The sequence below is a fragment of the Halichoeres trimaculatus genome, unplaced genomic scaffold, assembly GCF_033239565.1.
Source record: "Halichoeres trimaculatus isolate MK-OKI-2021-1 unplaced genomic scaffold, fHalTri1.1 fHalTri1_scaffold_2, whole genome shotgun sequence".
Taxonomy (NCBI): domain Eukaryota; kingdom Metazoa; phylum Chordata; class Actinopteri; order Labriformes; family Labridae; genus Halichoeres; species Halichoeres trimaculatus.
This window is the reverse complement of record NW_027437180.1, coordinates 3,713,592-3,736,972: the sequence shown is the minus strand read 5'-3', so window position 1 is coordinate 3,736,972 and position 23,381 is coordinate 3,713,592. Positions and strand designations below refer to the sequence as shown.

Genomic DNA, 23,381 nt, shown 5'->3' with positions numbered 1-23,381 from the left:
AATTAAACAATAGGGGTCCCAGGATTGAACCCTGGGGAACACCACAGGTCAGGGCCATTTGGTCTGAGACACAGTTACCAATTTCAACAAAGAAAGTCCTGCCCTCGAGATAAGACTTGAACCAGTTTAAAGCAGTACCAGATATTCCCACCCAGTTTTCTAACCTCTGTAATAAGATCACATGGTCAACAGTGTCAAAGGCAGCGCTCAGATCCAGCAAAACTAAGACTGAGACTTTGCCTGCGTCTGTGTTCAGGCGGATATCATTTGTCACCTTGACCAGAGCTGTCTCAGTGCTGTGGTGGGGCCTAAAGCCTGATTGGAAGGTATCAAACACATTGTTATGCAGGAGAAAGTCAGTAAGCTGTTGGTATACAACTTTTTCTAGGACTTTGCCTAAGAATGGCAGGTTTGATACAGGCCGGTAGTTATTCAGTACTGTGGCATCAAGACTACTCTTCTTTAGGAGAGGCTTAATGACAGCAGTTTTTAAGGCCTTTGGAAATGTTCCAGTCTGAAGGGAGATGTTGACCAGATGAGTGAGTTGTGGTAACAAACTGCTTAACACAGACTTTAGAAATCTAGTGGGTAACTCGTCAAGGCAGCACGTTGATGGACTCAGATTGCAGATGATCTCTTCAACTGTTTTGTTAGTTACTAATGAGAAATGTGTCAGCTCTGGGTGTCTAAGTGGCTGCAGAGTAGTTCCTTGTATTGATGGAATTATTGTACTTTTAATGGCTTGAACTTTGTCGTTAAAGAATATTGCGAACTCATTGCATTTGGATGTAGAAATGAGTTCTGGGGGCAGTGAAGCTGGAGGATTTGTTAATCTGTTGACTGTAGCAAACAGGACACGAGAGTTGTTACTGTAGCTTTTGATGATTTGAGAAAAATAGTTTTCTCTTGTTCTACGTAAAGTCTGGTTAAACACACATAACTTTTCTTTGTAGATCTCATAATGAACCTGGAGCTTTGACTTGCGCCATTTCCGCTCAGCTCTACGGCACTCCCTTTTCTGTGCCCTGACTGAGTCTTCTTTTCTCCATGGCGCCTTTTGCATATCTTTAACCATTCTAACCTTGACAGGAGCAATGGTATCCAAAACATTTAAAACACTTGACGTGTAAGAGCTCAACAGGTCATCAACATTAGAACATAGGGCATCATCAAACTGAATCATTTCCTTGAACTGTGTCCCTGTGCTGTCATTTATGAGTCTCCTCTTAATGACTGCAGACCCAAATGCTGGTTTGGGTGTAACAGACAGGTCAAAGAAAACACAGAAATGATCAGACAGAGCAACATCGACAACATCCACTTTTGAAATGAAAACATTCTTAGTAATGACCACATCCAAAGTGTGTCCTCTGCTGTGGGTGGGTTCAGTTACATGCTGAGTTAAACCAAACGTCTCAAGGACAGCAGTGAGTTCTCTGGCTTGTTTGTCATGGGCTACATCCAGGTGCACATTCAAGTCCCCTGTTACGACCAAACAGTCGAAATCAGTGCACACAACTGAAAGAAATTCGGTAAAATCATCAATAAAACAACTCTGAGGTGGTTTGTAGATGGTGATATAAAGTATGGAAGACTGTTTTAGCTCCATTTTGAATGACACATACTCAAATGATGAAAAAACTCCAAACCACAACTTGCGGGTGAGTATATTGTCCCTGAATATGGCACAGACTCCCCCACCCCTCTGGTTTTGTCGTGTTTCAGACACAAAACTGAAATGAGGTGGACTAGACTCAATCAGGACTGCTTTAGCTGTGTTTTTGTCAAGCCATGTCTCAGTTAAAAACATAAAATCAAGATCATAAGAGGAAATAAAATTATTAATTAAAAGTGATTTGTTATTTAAAGATCTGACATTGAGTACTGCATGTTTAAGATTAACTAAGGTTGAAGTGGGCGCTGTGTTCTTACAAGGGATATGGATTAGATTTCTCTGATGGGACAGTCTGACTGTCCCTCTCTTTTCTAATCTGCGGGGTTTGATGATTGTTATGGCTGAAGAAGACAACACTTCCTCCCTGGGCCTCTGGTTGATATGGGATAGAGCAACACAGAGGCCTTCAGTGTCCTAGACAACAGCAGTGACGCTGCTGGTGATAACAGCTGTGGGCACCGATGGTGGGGGCCGAGCTGGGGGGGCTTTGGTTGGTGGAGTAGCCCGGGGTGGGAGGGGGGCTGGATTCTTTTTGGAGCATAAAATCCTTGACCTTGTCACATCTGGCGTGAGGGGAACCATTTTAATCCCTGATTTCACCAAGCTTTCAAGGTGATCAGGTAGTCTCATGGGTGAGGGTGGAGACAAGAACGACAGCGAAGCGTCTCCGGAGGGTGTAGATGCAGCAGGCGGGTCCCAGGCCTGTGGTGAGGGCTGTGGTGAAAGCTGTGGTGAGGGCCCTGTTGAGGACCTCGATGAAGGCTTTGGTGAGGGCCGTGTTGAGGACCTCGATGAAGGCTTTGGTGAGGGCCGTGTTGAGGACCTTGATGAAGGCTTTGGTGAGGGCCGTGTTGAGGACCTCGATGAAGGCTTTGGTGAGGGCCGTGTTGAGGACCCCGATGAAGGCTTTGGTGAGGACCCTGTTGAGGACCCCGATGAAGGCTTTGGTGAGGACCCTGTTGAGGACCTCGATGAAGGCTTTGGTGAGGGCCGTGTTGAGGACCTCGATGAAGGCTTTGGTGAGGGCCGTGTTGAGGACCTTGATGAAGGCTTTGGTGAGGGCCGTGTTGAGGACCTCGATGAAGGCTTTGGTGAGGGCCGTGTTGAGGACCCCGATGAAGGCTTTGGTGAGGGCCGTGTTGAGGGCCGTGGTGAAGGCTGTGGTGAGTGCAGTGGAGGTCCCGCTGCGTCTGAATCCTGTTTTCTGGATGCTGGAGGTGCTGCTGTGGCTGAGTCTTTTGCTGGGTCCTTGGGTGGCAAGGCAGGAGCTCTTTTCTCACTCCTTTCCTTTTCTGGGAGCACAGGGCCAGGTCTCGGCCTTTTATGATGCCGCAGAGCATGGAGAAGATTATCCGTCAGTCGACTCACTCCACCTCTGTTCAGGTGTGGGCCTTTTCCTTTAAACAGATCGTCTCTTTGCCAGAAAAGGTTAAAGTTTTCAATGAAATGCTGTCCCCTGGACTCACAGACTCCAGACAGCCATGTGTTTAATTGAAGCAGCCGGCTGAATTTGTTTATCCTCCTGTCAATATTTGGGAGAGGTCCACTGATAAACGTTGTTATTTCCAGTTTATCAAGACTCTCAAATAGCTCATCAAAGTCTTTCTTTAAGATTTCAGACTGATCCTTCCTGACGTCCACTGCACCTGCGTGAACAATCAGCCGTTTCACTCCTTGGTGTTTTGCCAGTACCTTGGGTAGGAGTTTAGTGATGTCAGAGACAGTGGCACTGGGATAGCTGCAAGTAACCATTCTGTTCATGCTTATATCAGATATGGCTCCGTCTCCAAGCACAAGGGTATCTTTGACCTTGACTTGTGGCACAGTTTTTCTGTCCGTCTGCTGCTTTGTACTGGCTTCATGGTTACTGTTATGCACAGGAATTTTGCCCTTTGCTCTCTGTTTGTTGTAGTCCATTACATTTGGCTCTGACAGTGGTAAAAATCTGTTTGTTAACTTTACGGGTGATGCTGCACATCTTCCATTGATACCAACATTTTGACTTCGCTTTGGCTTAGCACCAAGTCCATCATAAATGTCTCTGCAGAGTCTCGGAAAAGACACGGTATCATTTAGCTTTACATTGAAGGTAGTCGTTTTTTCCCCCTTTCCTTTGAAAGTAAAAGTGGACTTCTTACCACTGGGTTCCACTGGGAGTGTTTCATGAAGTCCTTTTTCAGTTTCCAGGGCAAAAATCTTTTCTTTTAGTGCATAGATTTCCTGTTGATACATCCGACAGCTTTCACAGGGAGACTCCACTTCCAGCATGTTGAGAAGATTGTAGTCGCAGGCTCGTCAGATAAGTTGTAAAAAAAACATAAAATGATTTAAAAAGTCTTGGTTCAATTAAAGAAAGAGAATAAAATCATATCCAAGACTTGTAGAAAAAGTAGAATGATTTAAAAGCAAAGCAAAGCAGTAAGCAGCAGGAGCAAGCAGAGGCACGTCTGCACTCCTCAGCGTCAAGGTTGTGAGCAGGAAAACGTGGCCAGGTGGGCTAATGGCGGGCCATGTGCGCTGCTGCAAAAACAGCCCGCCATATCATCAAGTTCAGCCAGAGCCGGAGCTGCAGGCACGGAGAGAACTTTGTATGCTGCTGCCCTCTCGATGATGCCGGGAAACTCCTGGACGAGTGCTCCGATGACCAGCAGAGAGGTGGTCGACCACAGGGGGACCCCAGCAAAACCTGAGCGAGCCCCCACGTGCTCATCCTCGAAGTCAGTCTCCTCCAGCTGGAGTGAGACTGACAGTTCCTCCTCAGGGCCGACTTCATCCCGGCCCTGTGAGTAGGTTGATGGCTTCCTCCAGACTGCAAGTGTCGGCGACAGTGAAATCATCCTCAGCAGCGTCTGTGAAAAAATCCACCCGATGCCGCTTCTCCACTGGGGATAACAGCTTGCAGTACAGGCACTTCTCGGGCAAAGTCAGCGCTTGCACGGCGTGCTCCGGGCAAGGGCAGGACTCGGACGGTCTCCGACAACGCTATACCTGCTGCTGCTGTTGTTCTTCTACTGCTGCTTCATGAGGCTGAAGAAAAAGAGGGAGCAGATTGTATGAACCCGCGGCTATTTATAGGCAGGTAACACGGGAGGCTCATCACGTGGGTGGGCGTGGACTAAGGTTTTTCAGTGCTGCGCTGACACACGAGGGTGAACCCACTAGAGATAGCCTTAAAGGGCGAAGCCTATATGAAATAGAACTGACTCTCAGTCCTCAATGCTGCTAAAATCAACCTCAGAAACATGCTCCTCAGTGAGCTATAGGCTGTAGCAACATACACACAAACACAAACACACACACAAACACACACACACACACACACACACACACACACACACACACACACACACACACACACACTCACACACACACACACACACACACACACACACACACACACACACACACACACACACACAAACAAGCACATAAACACAGAACTGCTGTGTCTGGTCTTGAGAAGCCTGAGGACTCCAACAAATGAAACACACACACACACACACACACACACACACACACACACACACACACACACACACACACATACATACATACATCCACAGAAAGCTGAGAACTTTAGCACATCAAACACACACAAACACGTGTTTATAGCATATATCAGGACGTTTGACAAATCTGTGAAAAATGAGGACACGCCTTTGCCAAGCTCCTAGAGACCTGGGGACCAAAAGCTTTACTTTCTTTGACCCCAGGAATAAGTATATGTTGAGATTTTGGCTAGAGCAATATTTTGGTCAAGCCTGACTGTTCTGCTACTTTTGAGGACACCGTCATGTTTTTGTGACATATAAGAGACAAACCATCACACACAGATATTTCAGGTTTATGTCAAATTTGAAACCCCTGGACACATACATTTTTCAGGTGTACAGGACTTCTAAAGACTAGTAAAAGTAGAGTATTTCTTTAACTAGGCTTCTGCTACATGTGTGAAATATCCAACTAATAGGCATACATTAACTCTAAAAGATTTTTTTGATGTTCCAATTAACACAAATGGAGCGAAGCCTGTGAGCTAGTTCAGGCAGACAACTCAAGTTGCACTGCTATGCACATATCCTGTGTCCCACTCTTCATAACCATCTTCCAATTACATCCTTTGTCTCTTAATTTGGTGGTCTATTTCATCTGGGAATGTCCCATCTCTCCCTCTACCTGTCAATGTCTCTGCTGCCCTGCATTTGTACTGCTGCATGTTCTTTCATTCCCACCACCATCCCAGCATCCACCTGCAGGCTCAGGGATTGTGTTTATCAACTTAACTGTGAGGAGTGATGGGGCCGGAGCCTGGGCACCAAACATACATCTGCTTGCTGCTACAATAAACAATTAAATAGTGAGTTGCCTGACTAAACTTGGTAAAACTGACCTGAATGAGGCAACTTTTAAGTTGACAGCTAAAAATGTGGTCAGTTTACTTTTAAAATGTTATAATTGTATTGCATTTATACCAGTTGAGGTATTCGTTGATGCAAATAAAAACTTGAATGACTTTCTGCCTTTTTGAATTTTTAATTGTTAGCATATGTACATTTACATATGTAGACCACAAAATATTCAAACCTAGCTTTGTTTCCTTCAAGCCAGTAACTCAGATGTACTGACTGACTAGAACCCATTTTAAACTTGGAAGGCAAAATAACAGCCAAACAACACAGTTAAAAGAATGTTGTGTATATGCCTGGATGTAACAATTCCAAAGAACGGTTTATTTGAAACCTTCTCACTGGATGAAACTGAACCAGGAGAATGGGGATTGAAGGGGAAAAAAAACGTGCTGATTATTCCAAGCATTTTGCAGCACAGAGCAACATAGAAATCTAGAAATGGCAACAACAAAATAGAGCAAAAAAAATAAATAAATCTTATATGAACTCAACCTGGGCCACATTTTTTCCTTTATTTAGTTTTATCTATTCATCTTCCTTCTTAATGATATGATTCTGTTGTGAATGTAGAACTTGATGGCAGCCCAATCTCTGTTTTTCAGAGCCCATGCCTCAGCCTCGAGGCAGGATTCACAGTCACTTTTACCTGGTACTTTAAAACTTGTGATGAAATGTGACATGTGCCTTTCAACTGCCTTCACCTCCTCAATGGTCCACCTGCTTCTCCCCTTCCTAGCTGTAATAAGTGGGAAAAAAGAAAATCTCTTAAAACTCAAACAAAGGCTTTACTAAAGTCAACAATGCAGATTAGGATACACTGGTTTTCAGTGGAGTTTGAGTGAATGGATTAAATATGACTGATGGCTCATGCCATAGAACCAGACCACAACCAGTGTGTGAATGTGGTGTGATTGGGTGAAAGACTTGAAAAGAGCTATATAAGTATATAAGTACCATCACCTAGCTCTAAACAAAACCGTTCCATTAGAGGATGTTGATGAAACCTTGAGTACTAAGTTTCTCTGGGAATCTAGAGGAATGAGTAACAATATGTATTATGATAAAAGCACATGCCCATATACTGCCATGCACAAGAAGAATGCATCTTTTTTTATCATAATTAATCACAACAAATTTTTTTGGGGTGCTTTTAATATTCTACCATTTCTTTGTTGACTGATGCCAGTTTTTTTTTGGAGTGTCCCTCATGTAGTCCAGGGTGGGTGAGCAAAGAGTACCCTCATGTTGTCCAGGGTGGGTGAGCAAAGAGTGTCCCTCATGTTGTCCAGGGTGGGTGAGCAAGGAGTGTCCCTCATGTTGTCCAGGGTGGGTGAGCAAAGAGTGTCCCTCATGTTGTCCAGGGTGGGTGAGCAAGGAGTGTCCCTCATGTTGTCTGGGGTGGGTGAGCAAAGAGTGTCCATGTTGTCCAGGGTGGGTGAGGCAGAAATGTCCATGTTACCCAGCATTGTTGAGTCAAGTGCACGGCTTGAGTCATCAGAAATCTCAGTTCTTGAGCCTTTGAAAGACACTGTATGGAGCATTAGCACAGTAGTACCACATGGTACTGCTCAAAAGCAGGCAAGTACCTAGCTATTGTGCTATCACACCTCTCCAAACAAAAACTGCCAAACAACACCATACCCATTTCTCAATGTGTCACAGTGAGTTTTTATTAATTATGCACTAATTTTTATAACTTGTGGTTTAAAAGTGTGGTTTAAGTGTTATTAAATTTATCTGATAGGACCTCCTATACACGTAATCAAGGCAATGACTGACAGCTGATGCTGACTGGACCTGACTCTGCAATGTGTAGCTGGCAGAAAGGAGCAGAGACTTTAAGAGAGGCAGGTGCGACAGGGAAGCACAAGAAACAGGTCAGACCGGGCTACACAGAAAGGACCCTTGAGAAAGAAAAAGGATCAATACGGAAGACGCCTGGATGTGTTGGTTATATCTTCATGGACCAGGATTGACCTACTATTATAACCTAATTATAACCTACCATAGATTAGTCTACTATGGAGAAGGATTGATAAAACACCAAAATACAGATAAGCAAAGGAAAGTTATCAAGCCTGAGCCAAGTCGACGTGTGTGTGTGTGTGTGTGTGTGTGTGTGTGTGTGTGTGTGTGTGTGTGTGTGTGTGTGTGTGTGTGTGTGTGTGTGTGTGTGTGTGATTTTGCTTGCTGTACGGTTTTATTACTAAAGATGTGGGCCGGGACAACACGTGGGTGAGGGACGCAAAGGACTACCGGGAACTGTAAAGAGAATGATAAAACTCTCATTATAAAGCTAAGGAAAGGGGTTGAACCTTTGCTTACTGGAGTGTGTGTGTGTCAGGACACATGGGCCCATAACTCAGTTCCTCCTCCTTAAAGAGTAGCGTAGCAGAGAAGTTAAAGAGACGCAAAGAGGGCTGAAGAGGTGCTGCAGAGGATAAGGCATGTCTTTCCACAAGAACCAAGGATTGACTTCCTTTTATTACTATTGGGACTTTTAAAGTGCCTTTAACCACTAGGACTTTGTAGTTTTAGCTATGAAACAATTATAAGGTGTTCTAACAATATTAAGACATAGTCGCACACACTCTTCAGACACTAGATGAGACCAAATATGGACATCCACCTAAACACACTGTCAGATTTTCGAACAATTTGAGGCCACAGTTACTCACACTCTTCAGACACTAGTTGAGAAAAATAAGGACGTCCATCTAAACACATTGTCACATGTTCTAACAATAAGAGGACACAGTTGCACACCCTCTTCAAACACTAGTTGAGACCAAATGGGGACATCCAACTAAAAACACTCTCACATTGTCTAACAATATGAGGACAGAGTTACACAGACTTTTACACACTGTCACTTTTGTAATAATATGAAAAAAGAGTTTCACAGACATTTCAGACACTAGTTGAGACCAAATGAGGATGTCAAACTTAACACATTGTCAAATGTTTTAACAAAATAAGGACTCAGTTACACACACTCTTCAGACACTAGTTGACATGCACCTAAACACTCTGTCAGATTTTTGTACAATTTGAGGACACAGTTACATTCACTCTTCAGACACAAGTTGAGACGAAATGAGGACGTCAACCTAAACACAGTGTCAAATGTTCCATCAATATGAGGAAAAAGTAACACAGACTCTTCAGACACTAGATGAGACCAAATGAGGACTTCTACCTTAACGAACTGTCACATGTTCTAACAATAAAAGGACACAGTGACACACCCTTTTCAGACACTAGTTGAGACCAAATAAGGACGTCAACCTAAACACACTGCCAAATGTTTTAACAATATGAGGAAACAGCTACACAGACTCTTCAGACACTAGTTGAGACCAAAGGAGGACAACCACGTAAACACACTGTCACATTTTCTAACAATATGAGGACACAGCTACACAGACTGTTCAGACATTAGTTGACACCAAATGAGGACATCCACTTGAACACATTTTCACATGTTTGAACAATATGAGGACACAGTTACATACATTCTTCCGACATTAGACGAGACAAAATGAGGACGTCCACTTAAAAACATTGTCACATTTTCTAACAATATTAGGACACAGTTACACATACTCTTTAGACTTTAGTTGTGATCAAATGAGGACATCCACCTTAACACACTGTTACATGTTTTAACAATATGAGGACAGAATACACATACTCTTCAGACACTAGATGAGACCAAATGAGGACGTCCACCTAAACACAGTCACTTTTCTAACAATATGAGGACAGAATACACAGACTCTTCAGATACTAGTTGAGACCAAATGAGTATGTCAACCTCAACAAACTGTTACAATTTCTAACAATATGAGGACACAGTTACACACACTTGTCAGACACTAGTTGAGACCAAATGAGGACATCCACCTAAACACACTGTCACATGGTCTAACAATATGAGGACACAGTTACACATAACTCTTCAGACACTAGTTGAGACCAAATTACGAGGTCTACCTAAATGCACTGTCAAATTTTCTTACAATATGAGGACACAGTTACACAAACTCATCAGAAACTAGTTGAGACCAAATGAGGATGTTCAACTAAACACACCGTCACATTTTCTAACAATATGAGGTAACAAATACACAAACTCTTCAGGCACTAGTTGAGACCAATGAGGACGTCCACCTAAACACACTGTCACTTTTCTCACAATTTGACTACAGAGTTATACACTCTTCAGATACTAGATGAGACCAAATAAGGACGTACACCTAAACACACTGTCAAATGTTTTAATAATATGAGGAAACAGTTACACAGACTCTTCAGACACTAGTTGAGACCAAATAAGGGCATCCACCTAAACATACTGTCACATGTTCTAACAATATGAGGACACAGTAACACACTCTTCAGACACTAGTTGAGACCAAATGAGGACATCCAACTAAACACACTGTTACTTTTCTAACAATATGAAGACAGAGTTACACAGACTCTTCAGACACTAGTTGAGACAAAATGAGGACGTCAACCTAGACACAGTGTCAATTGTTCCATCAATATGAGGAAAAAGTAACACAGACTCTTCAGACACTAGATGAGACCAAATGAGTGCATCCACCTAAACACACTGTCACATGTTCTAACAATATGAGGACACAGTTACACAGACTCTTCAGACACTAGTTGAGACCAAATAAGGACATCAACCTTAACACACTGTCACATTTTCTAACAATATGAGGAAGCAGCTACACAGACTGTTCAGACATTAGTTGACACCAAATGAGGACATCCACTTGAACACATTTTCACATGTTTGAACAATATGAGGACACAGTTACATACATTCTTCAGACATTAGACAAGACAAAATGAGGACGTCCACTTGAAAACATTGTCACATTTTTTAACAATATGAGGACACAGTTACACATACTCTTTAGACTTTAGTTGTGACCAAATGAGGACATCCACCTAAACACACTGTCACATGTTTTAACAATATAAGGACAGAATACACATACTCTTCAGACACTAGATGAGACCAAATGAGGACGTCCACCTAAACACAGTCACTTTTCTAACAATATGAGGACAGAATACACAGACTCTTCAGACACTAGTTGAGACCAAATGAGTATGTCAACCTCAAAAAACTGTTACAATTTCTCACAATATGAGGACACAGTTACACACACTTGTCAGACACTAGTTGAGACCAAATGAGGACGTCCACCTAAACACACTGTCACATGGTCTTACAATATGAGGACACAGTTACACATAACTCTTCAGACACTAGTTGAGACCAAATTACGAGGTCTACCTAAATGCACTGTCAATTTTTCTTACAATATGAGGACACAGTTACACAAACTCATCAGAAACTAGTTGAGACCAAATGAGGATGTTCAACTAAACTGTCACATTTTCTAACAATATGAGGTAACAGATACACAAACTCTTCAGGCACTAGTTGAGACCAATGAGGGCGTCCACCTAAACACACTGTCACTTTTCTCACAATATGACTACAGAGTTATACACTCTTCAGATACTAGATGAGACCAAATAAGGACGTACACCTAAACACACTGTCAATTGTTTTAATAATATGAGGAAACAGTTACACAGACTCTTCAGACACTAGTTGAGACCAAATAAGGGCATCCACCTAAACATACTGTCACATGTTCTAACAATATGAGGACACAGTAACACACTCTTCAGACACTAGTTGAGACCAAATGAGGACATCCAACTAAACACACTGTTACTTTTCTAACAATATGAAGACAGAGTTACACAGACTCTTCAGACACTATTTGAGACAAAATGAGGACGTCAACCTAAACACAGTGTCAAATGTTCCATCAATATGAGGAAAAAGTAACACAGACTCTTCAGACACTAGATGAGACCAAATGAGGGCATCCACCTAAACACACTGTCACATGTTCTAACAATATGAGGACACAGTTACACAGACTCTTCAGACACTAGTTGAGACCAAATAAGGACATCAACCTTAACACACTGTCACATTTTCTAACAATATGAGGAAGCAGCTACACAGACTGTTCAGACATTAGTTGACACCAAATGAGGACATCCACTTGAACACATTTTCACATGTTTGAACAATATGAGGACACAGTTACATACATTCTTCAGACATTAGACAAGACAAAATGAGGACGTCCACTTGAAAACATTTTCACATTTTTTAACAATATGAGGACACAGTTACACATACTCTTTAGACTTTAGTTGTGACCAAATGAGGACATCCACCTAAACACACTGTCACATGTTTTAACAATATAAGGACAGAATACACATACTCTTCAGACACTAGATGAGACCAAATGAGGACGTCCACCTAAACACAGTCACTTTTCTAACAATATGAGGACAGAATACACAGACTCTTCAGACACTAGTTGAGACCAAATGAGTATGTCAACCTCAAAAAACTGTTACAATTTCTCACAATATGAGGACACAGTTACACACACTTGTCAGACACTAGTTGAGACCAAATGAGGACGTCCACCTAAACACACTGTCACATGGTCTTACAATATGAGGACACAGTTACACATAACTCTTCAGACACTAGTTGAGACCAAATTACGAGCTCTACCTAAATGCACTGTCAAATTTTCTTACAATATGAGGACACAGTTACACAAACTCATCAGAAACTAGTTGAGACCAAATGAGGATGTTCAACTAAACTGTCACATTTTCTAACAATATGAGGTAACAGATACACAAACTCTTCAGGCACTAGTTGAGATCAATGAGGGCGTCCACCTAAACACACTGTCACTTTTCTCACAATATGACTACAGAGTTATACACTCTTCAGATACTAGATGAGACCAAATAAGGACGTACACCTAAACACACTGTCAATTGTTTTAATAATATGAGGAAACAGTTACACAGACTCTTCAGACACTAGTTGAGACCAAATAAGGGCATCCACCTAAACATACTGTCACATGTTCTAACAATATGAGGACACAGTACCACACTCTTCAGACACTAGTTGAGACCAAATAAGGGCATCTACCTAAACACACTGTCAAATGTTCTAACAATATAAGGACAGAGTTACACAGACTCTTCAGACACTAGTTGAGACAAAATGAGAACACCCTTCCAAGCACAGTCACATGTTTTAACAATATGAGGACAGAGTTACACACATTCTTCAGACACTAGATGAGACCAAATGAGTATGTCCACCTAAACACAGCTCCGGCTCAGCTCCCTCTTCACCACGACAGACCTGTGCAGAGTCCACATTACTGTGGACGCCGCACTGATCCGCCTGCCGATCTCTCACTCCATCTTTCCCTCACTCGTGAACAAGACCCCGAGATACTTAAACTCCTCCACTTGGGGCAGGATCTCATCCCCGACCTGGAGTGGGCACTCCACCCTTTTCCGGCTGAGGACCATGGACTCGGATTTGGAGGTGCTGATTCTCATCCCAGCCGCTTCACACTGGGCTGCGAACCACTCCAGAGAGAGTTGAAGGTTTCGGCTTGATGAAGCCAACAGGACCACATCATCTTCAAAAAGCAGTGACCCAATCCTGAGGTCACCAAACCGGACCCCCTTGACACCCTGGCTGCACCTAGAAATTCTGTCCATAAAAGTTATGAACAGAATCGGTGACAAAGGGCAGCCCTGGCGGAGTCCAACCCTCACTGGAAACACGACTTTGCAACATCGCGTGGACATCAGGGGCAGTGCCTCTGGATTGGCAGACCGGGGTGGTGGTCCCCCTTTTTAAGAAGGGGGACCGGAGGGTGTGTTCCAACTTTAGGGGGAGCACACTCCTCAGCCTCCCTGGTAAGGTCTATTCGGGGGTACTGGAGAGCAGGGTCCGTAAGAAAGTCGAACCCTCTTTTTATTTTTTATTTATCTATTTATTTTGAAGTGTTATTATTATTATTATTATTATTATTATTTCAATTGTTATTTTTTTCTCTATCCTGTTGGCTTCATAACTGCTCTGTAAAATCCCTCAGCCTGAAACCCATCTCTCTATTCCTCTATATATATATATATATATATATATATATATATATATATATATATATATATATATATATATATATATATATATATGATAAAAAAAGAGGTAGCCTACAACAAAACTGTGCAATAGAAAGAAGGGGTAGAGGGCAGAGGGGTAATATACTTTATTTTAGGACTGTTAATAATGTATTCAAACCTTCTTTTAATGTGTAAGTGAGAGTTAGTGACATTTGAGTACTCACTGAGTGACGTCAGTCAAAGTGTGTGAAAAGTGTGTTAAGTTCCAAAACTGGCCACTAGTTGGCGTGGCCGACAGTGAGCAAACTTGACAAACACACACACACACACTGAATTTCATAGACTGTGATATTTTAGGACATTCAAGTTTTATGGTCATGGAGCATGTTGGATCGATTTTGAATGCTGTAGAATACTTAAGAAACATAGGGCATCATAAATGTACTTAGTTTGCTTCTCTGAGAGCGTAGGAAGTGTGTCTACAATGCAAGAATGTCTTGAAAAATGAGGATATCAAAAATGTCCTCATTTTTCCCAGCGTCCTCATGTTGAAGGTGTGTTTTCATAAAAATGTACTGATATGTCATGAAAACAAATTCGTATCACACACACACACACACACACACACACACACACACACACACACACACACACACACACACACACACACACAGACACTGACACACACACACACACACACACACACACACACAAACACACACACACACACACACACACACACACACACACACACACACACACACACACACAGACACTGACACACACACACACACACACACACACACACACAAACAAACACACACACACACACACACACACACACACACACAAACACACACACACACACACACACACACACACACACACACACACACACACACACACACTGAAAAAGGTGCCTTGTATCGGAGTGCTGTGTCTGGTCTTGAGAAGCCTGAGGACTCCAACAAATGAAACACACACACATACACACACAAATGAAAACAAACATCCTTCGCACCTGCAAAAGCATTCTATGCCATCTGACTGTTGGGGAGTGTAGGCTACCCTTTGATCTCTTATGATTTCCTTTGATATATATAGAAAAATTAAACTTCTAACAAAAAAAAAAAATCCTTTGATCAAGCAAGTATTTAACTAAATCAGAGCTTGGCTGGTCATTTCCCATAAGAGCAGCCATGAAGCGACATCTAACTTTGGGGCAGGCAGTGCTAGCATGTCTTCAGGCTTCTGAAGAAACCGAGGAGGAACTTAGCAGCCCAGACTCCCCTTGGAGCCAGGAGGTTTCAGAGGAGGAGTACCTGCCTGGGCCCGGCAGCTTGAGGGACAAGGAGGAGACAAAGGATGAGGAGACAGAGGATGAAGAGATGAAGGAAAGAGGAGGAGATGGAGGAGGTAATGGAGGAGGACAAAGAAGAGGAAGAGGACAACGACCAAGAGGAGGTAGAGGCAGCAGCACAGTCCAGCACTGAGTGGAAATCCAAAAATGGAGCAAACCTGTGGTCTCCATCACACCACGAGATCCTGCCATATTACCTGCCTGCCATTTTGAGCCCAGGGCCAACGCTTTTTGCTGTTGCAAGAATAAGGGATCCTCAGAGTGCCTTTGATGTCTTTTTCCCAGAAGACATCCTGCAGCTGGTCCTGGGCTATACCAACCTGGAGGGCCAAAGGTCAGTGGAAAGCTGGAAAGATTTGGATATGATTGAGCTGCGTGCTTCCTTGGGGCTACTTATTCTGGCTGGCCTGTATAGATCTCTGCACGAATCCGTTTTAAGCTTGTGGGAAAATGATACAGGCAGAGCAATTTTTTCAGCTACCACGCCCAAGGACCGCTTTATGCAAATTAACCAGGCTCTGAGATTTGACGACAAACTCTCCCGACCACAACGCCATAGGAGAGAAAAGCTGGCCCCAGTTCGCGATCTGTGGGCCAGGTGGAGCAGCCTGCTGCCCATGATGAACAACCCAGGGAGGGATATCTGTGTTGATGAGCAGCTGGTCCCATTTAGGGGCCGCTGCTCATTCCGCCAGTATATGCCATCGAAGTCAGCCAAGTATGGCTTAAAGATCTGGGCCCTCTGTGATGTTAAGATGTTGTATGTGCTGAGGCTCCAGGTCTACACGGGGACGTCTGGCTCTGCTCCACCAGAACGTCAACAGGGGATGTGAGTTTTGCTGGAGCTCACGGATGGCCTCCAGGGCTACACAGTAACAACCAACAACTTCTTTACTCCTCCCCCCTGGCTGAGGAGCTTCTGAAAAACAAGATGGCCCTGGTCGGGACAGTGGGTTAGGTTAGGGTTAGGGTTAGGGTTAAGGTTAGGGTTAGGGTTAGGGTTAGGGGTTAGGGTTAGGGTTAGGGTTAGGTTAGGGTTAGCCTAACCCTAACCCAGGGCAAACAAGCCTGAGCTTCACCAAAAGCTGGTTGAAATGAGGGGCAGACATGTTCTCTCATCTTTGTTTGCCTTTGCTCAAAACAAGGCAATCGTGTCATATGTGCCTAAAAAAAAACATAAACGTCCTCCTCCTGAGCACACGACACAGAGAGCCAGAGGTTGAAGCATCAGGATCCAGAAAACCGAAAATTATCCTGGACTACAACAGATGTAAAGGGGGTGTCGACCATCTGGACCAGGTAATTACACAACTCTTTTTTTTAATTTTTTTTTTACTGTTACTCATTTCATGTTATTGTGTGATATAGCAATAAACTATTTTCTTTATTTCTTTCTGTATTTTTTAATCAGGATGTGTAAAAACATTTTCACATTTATTTATTTATTGCTTTTCCCCTTTTTTTTAACCTTTTGCATGTGGGACATACTCCTGCCGCAGGAAGACATGCCGCTGGCCTGTGTGCCTGTTCTTCCACATGGTTGACGTCTCCTGCTTTAATGCTTTCATCCTCTTCACATCTATTCAACCCTCCTGGAACAGAAGGAAGCTCTCCAAGAGGCGTCTGTTCCTGCAGGAGCTCAGGAAAGTTAAAAGTTATATAAAACTTTATATTTTTAGATAGGTCTGAAGTAGTTTAAAAGATTTAATGCAGTGAAAGCTTAAAAAATATCAATTCAATATTGTTTTCTAGCTTAATATTGAGGGCAGACGTTTTATCCATTAAGTGTACTCACGTGTAGAAATTTTTTTGTAGTTCAAAAAAAAAAAAAAAAAAAAAAAAAAATTGGTGTTGTTTACATGACTTGAATTTTAGAGATCTGGTCAAGGGACAGCTCAATAGAAAGTAGGCCTATCCTAAAGAAAAAAAAAAGATGATTTTTTCAAATATATTTTTTGGTTCTCTCTGTCTTATTTTATTGTTTTTGTTTAAATAGTTTATAAGAAAAGACCTTTGCAACTATATATGACTGAAGACATTTTGTTAACTCTTTCGATGTCAGGGAATAGCAATTTGGACACTTTCGGTAGAATGCCCCATGAATGTTGTAAATTGTAGTTGGCAGTCTTATTAATGTTATTTTCAGTCTGCAACTAACAGAGTCACATTTGGACATTTGTCCAAGATAAATCATTCTTTCCCAGTCATCTCTGTGCGTAATGGCGAGCTTTTCACTTCCACTCGTCGAAACTTCTCCCTCTCACACACACAAAAACTTTGTTTTTGGCTTACATGGTCGAAGATGGCTGAACACTTAAATGATCGAGGCACTATTGCTCGAGTGTCGGTAGCCTACGGGATGGATGATTAACGACCATATTATGTACCTTTCAAGGGGTACCATGACTGCTACTTTGTTAATAATAGTTTTCTCCATGGTACTCTTGACAGGAAGTGGTCTCTCTGGTGGAGGTGTGTGGCTCTTAAAAGAGCCTTTGGGTTGTTTGCAGTCAGGTATGAGAGTTTACTTCTTGGCGGCCTTCTCGGTCTTCTTGGGCAGCAGGACAGCCTGGATGTTGGGCAGCACGCCGCCCTGAGCGATGGTCACTCCGCCCAGCAGCTTGTTGAGCTCCTCGTCGTTGCGCACAGCCAGCTGCAGGTGACGGGGGATGATACGGGTCTTCTTGTTGTCACGAGCGGCGTTTCCAGCCAACTCCAGGATCTCAGCGGTCAGGTACTCCAGCACAGCCGCCAGGTAAACGGGGGCACCGGCTCCAACACGCTGAGCATAGTTTCCCTTACGCAGCAGTCTGTGGACACGACCCACGGGGAACTGGAGCCCGGCACGGGATGAACGGGTCTTAGCCTTAGCTCTGGCTTTACCGCCGGTTTTGCCTCTTCCACTCATGGTTGGTTCTTCTTCAGCCTGGATCCAGAGAAATGTCCTCAACGCCTCAAAGTCCCCTGATATAGGCTGAGAGCGCGCGCTTTTCCCCGGTGCACCAACCAGTAAAGAGGCTTGGAGCAGAGCAGCAGAGGGCGGACCGAGCTCAGCTCCGCTCCACCATGCTCTTCAATGAGCAGCAGAGCCTTAGCGGGGGCTCTGTCCCCCTCCTCTGCGGGGCTGAGCTCCAGGAGCGGCCTCTCACCAATCAGCAGCCGGAGCTCTCAAGCAGCGTCACCGTTTTACAGCCGCTCCTCCGCTTTAAGAGCAGCAAGGCTCCGCTCTGCTTCATATATTTCTCCAAATCAGAGAAAGGAGATAGCATGGCAAGAACCAAGCAGACCGCCCGTAAATCCACCGGGGGCAAAGCTCCCAGGAAGCAGCTGGCCACCAAGGCTGCCCGGAAGAGCGCCCCGGCCACCGGCGGCGTCAAGAAGCCTCACCGTTACAGGCCCGGGACCGTGGCTCTCCGGGAGATCCGCCGCTACCAGAAATCCACCGAGCTGCTCATCCGCAAGCTGCCCTTCCAGCGCCTGGTCCGAGAAATCGCTCAGGACTTCAAGACCGACCTGCGCTTCCAGAGCTCTGCTGTCATGGCTCTGCAGGAGGCCAGCGAGGCTTACCTGGTGGGGCTGTTCGAGGACACCAACCTGTGCGCCATCCACGCCAAGAGAGTCACCATCATGCCCAAAGACATCCAGCTGGCCCGCCGCATCCGTGGAGAGAGAGCTTAGACTGTCTGCACCTCTGAATAACAACACAACGGCTCTTTTAAGAGCCACCACACCAACAAAAGAGCCGAATCCCGCAGAAAATGGAAATCAAAAGGAAGTCTCTAAAAGACATTCTAAATGCAACAAAAAACATTAACGAAATTTCGGCATCGTGAAAAACTATAATTCAGGCCTACTTATATTTTATTTTCACTAAATGTTAAATCAAAGGTATTAACTCCAACGCTGAAGAAACAGTTAATACTGTTAAGGAGGCAGAAAAGAGCTCTCCTCCACACGTCCTAAGCACCGCTCCACGAAACAGCCCAATGCTGCCACACAGTGGTGCTTTGTAACTCCTGCAATGAGTCTTCAATTTCAAATTGAAAACTATTACTACAGCAGATTTTTTTCTTCAATAACTGAATTCTTTTATGTTCTAACGAGGTTTTGTCCAAGGAGCAGTAAATACTTTCTAAGCCACAGAAATAAATCCTGTGTTGACTTAACAAAGAGACCATCCTTCCTATGTGGCTCACACCTGCTTTTCTTTCACTGACTGTAGACTTTGAACTGTTGAAAAACATCAAGCAAGGAGTCAGATACACCATGAAATGTTTGCTTCAGTTTTGACTGGAGAAGGGAATCCTGTTTATCTTAGCTGTTAAAACAGCTTCATGATGTTTGGGTTTCTCTCATTCATTTACATTACACAGTAACTTATGCATGGTGTTGTGTTGACATTAACAGCGGAAACCAGTGTTTTTTTACCTGTTTGTTTTTGTGATTTCCCTTAGTTCACAGAAAGTTTTCTCTTCACTCCCTCTGTGTCCTCTTCCTCTGGGAGTGTAACGTTGCTGTCGCTGTCCGAGGTGCTGAACAACAACAGGTAAAACTGCTCTGTCAGTCATATTCAAGCTTTTCAGAGAGCCACCTCATTTCACCCCACGGCAAAGTTCATTTCTACTCTGTAACTATGTTTTCACTAAGTGTTTTTACACATTGACCTGCAGCAGGCCACCCACTGGAACAGTTAAACAACATTTCTATATATCATATACTATATCATTATATACTATATTCTTGAATTACTCATACCCCAGCACGTTAATATTTCTTAAAATGGTTTGAACATGTGGGGGTTTTATGTCTCTTGAGCACTAATACACTTAAATGTATTTGTTCATGATAAATTTTCTCCTTAAAAAATCTGTAGTTAATATATTTTCCTATGGGAAATGTTGATACACTTAAATGTGTATTGGAAGAAAAAAAAAAAAAGCAGCAGGTCAGAAACGCTTTGGGCTGTGTTACACCTCCTGCAGCAGAGCGCTTCATAAATATGTGGTTGAAGAGACTTGGACAGGTTGCACTGTGGTGAAGAAGATACAGTGTGAAATATTTCAGTGGGAACAGAACTAATAAGATGCTATTTTTTCTAGGTGAGGCTATGAGCAAAAGAAAAAAGGTGTGTATCATTTGCTGAATGATTATGTTTCTCCTGTAAGAGCCTCTGTATTCAGTGTGTGCTGTAACAGGTTTTCCTACTAGATTGAGCTCTTTGTCGTGATTGATGATCCAGTTGTTAAGTCCAATGTCATTTGTGACGTCTCACCCATTTCCGGGTTGTTGTGGAAATTTTCCTGTTTCTGGTGAAGAATGAAATAGAGACTTCTGCCGGCCAGCAAGGTTTTATTTTCCTTTGCAAAGAAAAAAGTCAGTCAACACGCGAGCGGTCAAAGTGAAGAAAGACCTCAAACATAGTTTGAGCTACACATTTATGCTTGAGAGAAACGCCCCAAAAGGTCCTGTTCACACCCTTCTGTCTGCTCCCAGAATCCACATTGAGATCAGGCCTAGAAGTTGAGCAGAAAGGTGTAAAAATAAAAGGCCAGGAAGCTTACTGACTAAAGGGTCAACATGAATTCTGTGGATGGAGCGCTCAACATGAATTCTGGCACTTGAGATCTGCTTGTTGTGATTAACTTCCTGTTGAGTGAACTGTCCATTGACAAGAAAAGAGGAGATATTTAATAAAACTCCTTCTGGCAAGATATCTCTCATTATGAAGCCCTTGTCTGCCATCACCATATCACCTGGCTGTAGATTAGTGCTGCAGGATTTGGGGAAAAGGTGCGATTGGCGATTAGGTGGACAATATTGCGATTGCGCTTTTGCTTGCGATTTAATAAACTTGTCTTGTCACATATTTACAAGTTACTTGTATGCAATTTTACCATGTAAACCTGAACTGTCCTCATGAATTCCCATGAGTGTGATCACAAAGTTGATTTTAAATGTTAAAAAATGTTTTTTGTCTGACGTAATATAAGGCAGTTGGTTCTATTGTTTTGTGGTTTTTATGATTATTCAGTCCTCTGTACAATGGAAACAGTTTAACCGTCTTCACAAGAGGAAAAGTTAGTGATTAACTGCTCAAAGAAGTTTCAAAAATCGCTCCAGGAAGAGCTCTCTGAACAACTCAAACCTCAACATTGAGCTTGAGCTGAAATAATTCCTGGTTTTGAATGCTCCAGTGATACAAACAATCTAAAATCAACATATCTCCACATTATATGAGCATCCACCATTGGCTACATTAAACAAAATACATATATAATTCTGAAGACCTTCTCAGAGCCACCCACCAGTTCCACCAAGAGTTTCCTGTTTCATTAATCGAACAAATAGAAAAAAAAAATTCTTGATGAGGAAGTTGTGCTGTAACACGTTATTGAGGTGGGTAGAGATAAAGAATGGCAAATCCAATGATTGTTTCTCTACTGTTTGCTATCCATCCTTGAGTGTGTATAATTGTGTTTTAATCAATCTTGTGATCATAATCATCAAAACCACGCAAAAAAAAAAAAACACTTTAACATTAAGTGTTTTTTGATGGTCTTATTTTGTTAGATGCTCGTACCACCCTGCTGTCTCTAAATCACACTTCCTCTCACTCGCAGATCTTTCCAACAGATGTGTGAATGAGGCTGTAGTAAGGGAAAGATCTGAATATTTGGGAACTAAATCGTTACCAAGAAAGTTCTTCACCAATGTGTTTTTAAAGGTGTCTTATAACATGTACTAAAAGTTTGATATTCAACTCCTGTGGGAAACCTCTCAAAAAACTTCTCAAAGTTGGGGTACTGATAACCGATTTTCAAAAATTCAAAAGTGCTTAAATTGGACTTAAGTGACCTGTGAACGGTCAAACAAGTGGTTTTTCATTATTCTGAGTTGATTGCTATCATTTATTTTTCACCACAACCATTCCTTAGTGGAAAAAATGACATACCCACCTTTGCATTTACATATGAAGTTGCATTTATTTCAATTAGTAGCACAATAATTAGAGCAAATACTTATCCATGCTCTGAAATGCTTTAGGTGTCGACGTGAGTCATCATCAAAACCATCATGAATGGCATTCTTGCAGATAATGCCTTTACAGACTATACAAGCTAAGATGCACTTGACGCCTTCTTGCAGCTGCATCGCCGGTTACTGCAAGAAGAATTGCAATTGCAGCTTGTGAACTGGAGTAGCTCTTCAGGAGCTATGGGGTCTAGAGTTGGAACTGGCTCATAACCATGAACACCTAGGGCTCTAATTTCATAGACCAGGCGCAAGCGCAGGTGCACCTGCCCTGTGCTGGCCTTCGCTGTGTGGACAGGGCGTGACCGGCGCACTTTGCAAGTTTCCTGCAGTGCCAAGAGAGGCGCAGAGGAGCGCAGAGGTGCGCGTCCACGCCTCCACGCCTCCAGAAAGGGAGGAGAAAAGCCATGAGTGGGTTTAACACAGCCGAGCGCTGTTTCCACCAATCAAATGAGCGCCTCTCCTAGCCTCTAAATGTGCTGCAGCCGAGGCAAACGTCTGATTGGTCTGACTGATCCTAGACACTGCAGAAAAGTGTGCTGGAATGACCCGGTAGTGGAGACGGTCAGAGCTGCTGTCCCTGCAGCAGGAGAATGGACAGCGGGGCACATTGGAGGACACGAAACGCGTCACCGTGTGGGCCAGCTCCCAGGACAGATTTAATCTGTTCCTTTGTCATTAATAGGAGGAAAAAATGAAGAGACAGTTACACAGCTGGCTTCTAATCTGCAAATCTGCAAAAGAAAGCACTTCAGGTTTGTTCCAGACCTTTTAGTATACAAATATTTCATTATGATATATTGTTATTATTATTATTATTATTATTATTATTATT

At 43.0% G+C, this 23,381-nt stretch overlaps 2 protein-coding genes across 2 annotated transcripts; one reads left to right on the top strand and one right to left on the bottom strand.

Moving 5' to 3' along the window:
- Positions 1 to 18,019: 18,019 nt before the first annotated feature.
- LOC141806375 (histone H2A) lies at positions 18,020 to 18,433 on the bottom strand. Its single transcript, XM_074691869.1, has one exon. It carries the CDS (start codon positions 18,420 to 18,422, stop codon positions 18,039 to 18,041), a length of 384 nt encoding a protein of 127 aa, XP_074547970.1. The 5' UTR covers positions 18,423 to 18,433; the 3' UTR covers positions 18,020 to 18,038.
- Positions 18,434 to 18,781: 348 nt separating this feature from the next.
- On the top strand, positions 18,782 to 19,192 carry LOC141806274 (histone H3). Its single transcript, XM_074691693.1, has one exon. The coding sequence runs from the start codon at positions 18,782 to 18,784 to the stop codon at positions 19,190 to 19,192; it is 411 nt and encodes a 136-aa protein (XP_074547794.1).
- The last annotated feature ends 4,189 nt before the right edge of the window (positions 19,193 to 23,381 follow it).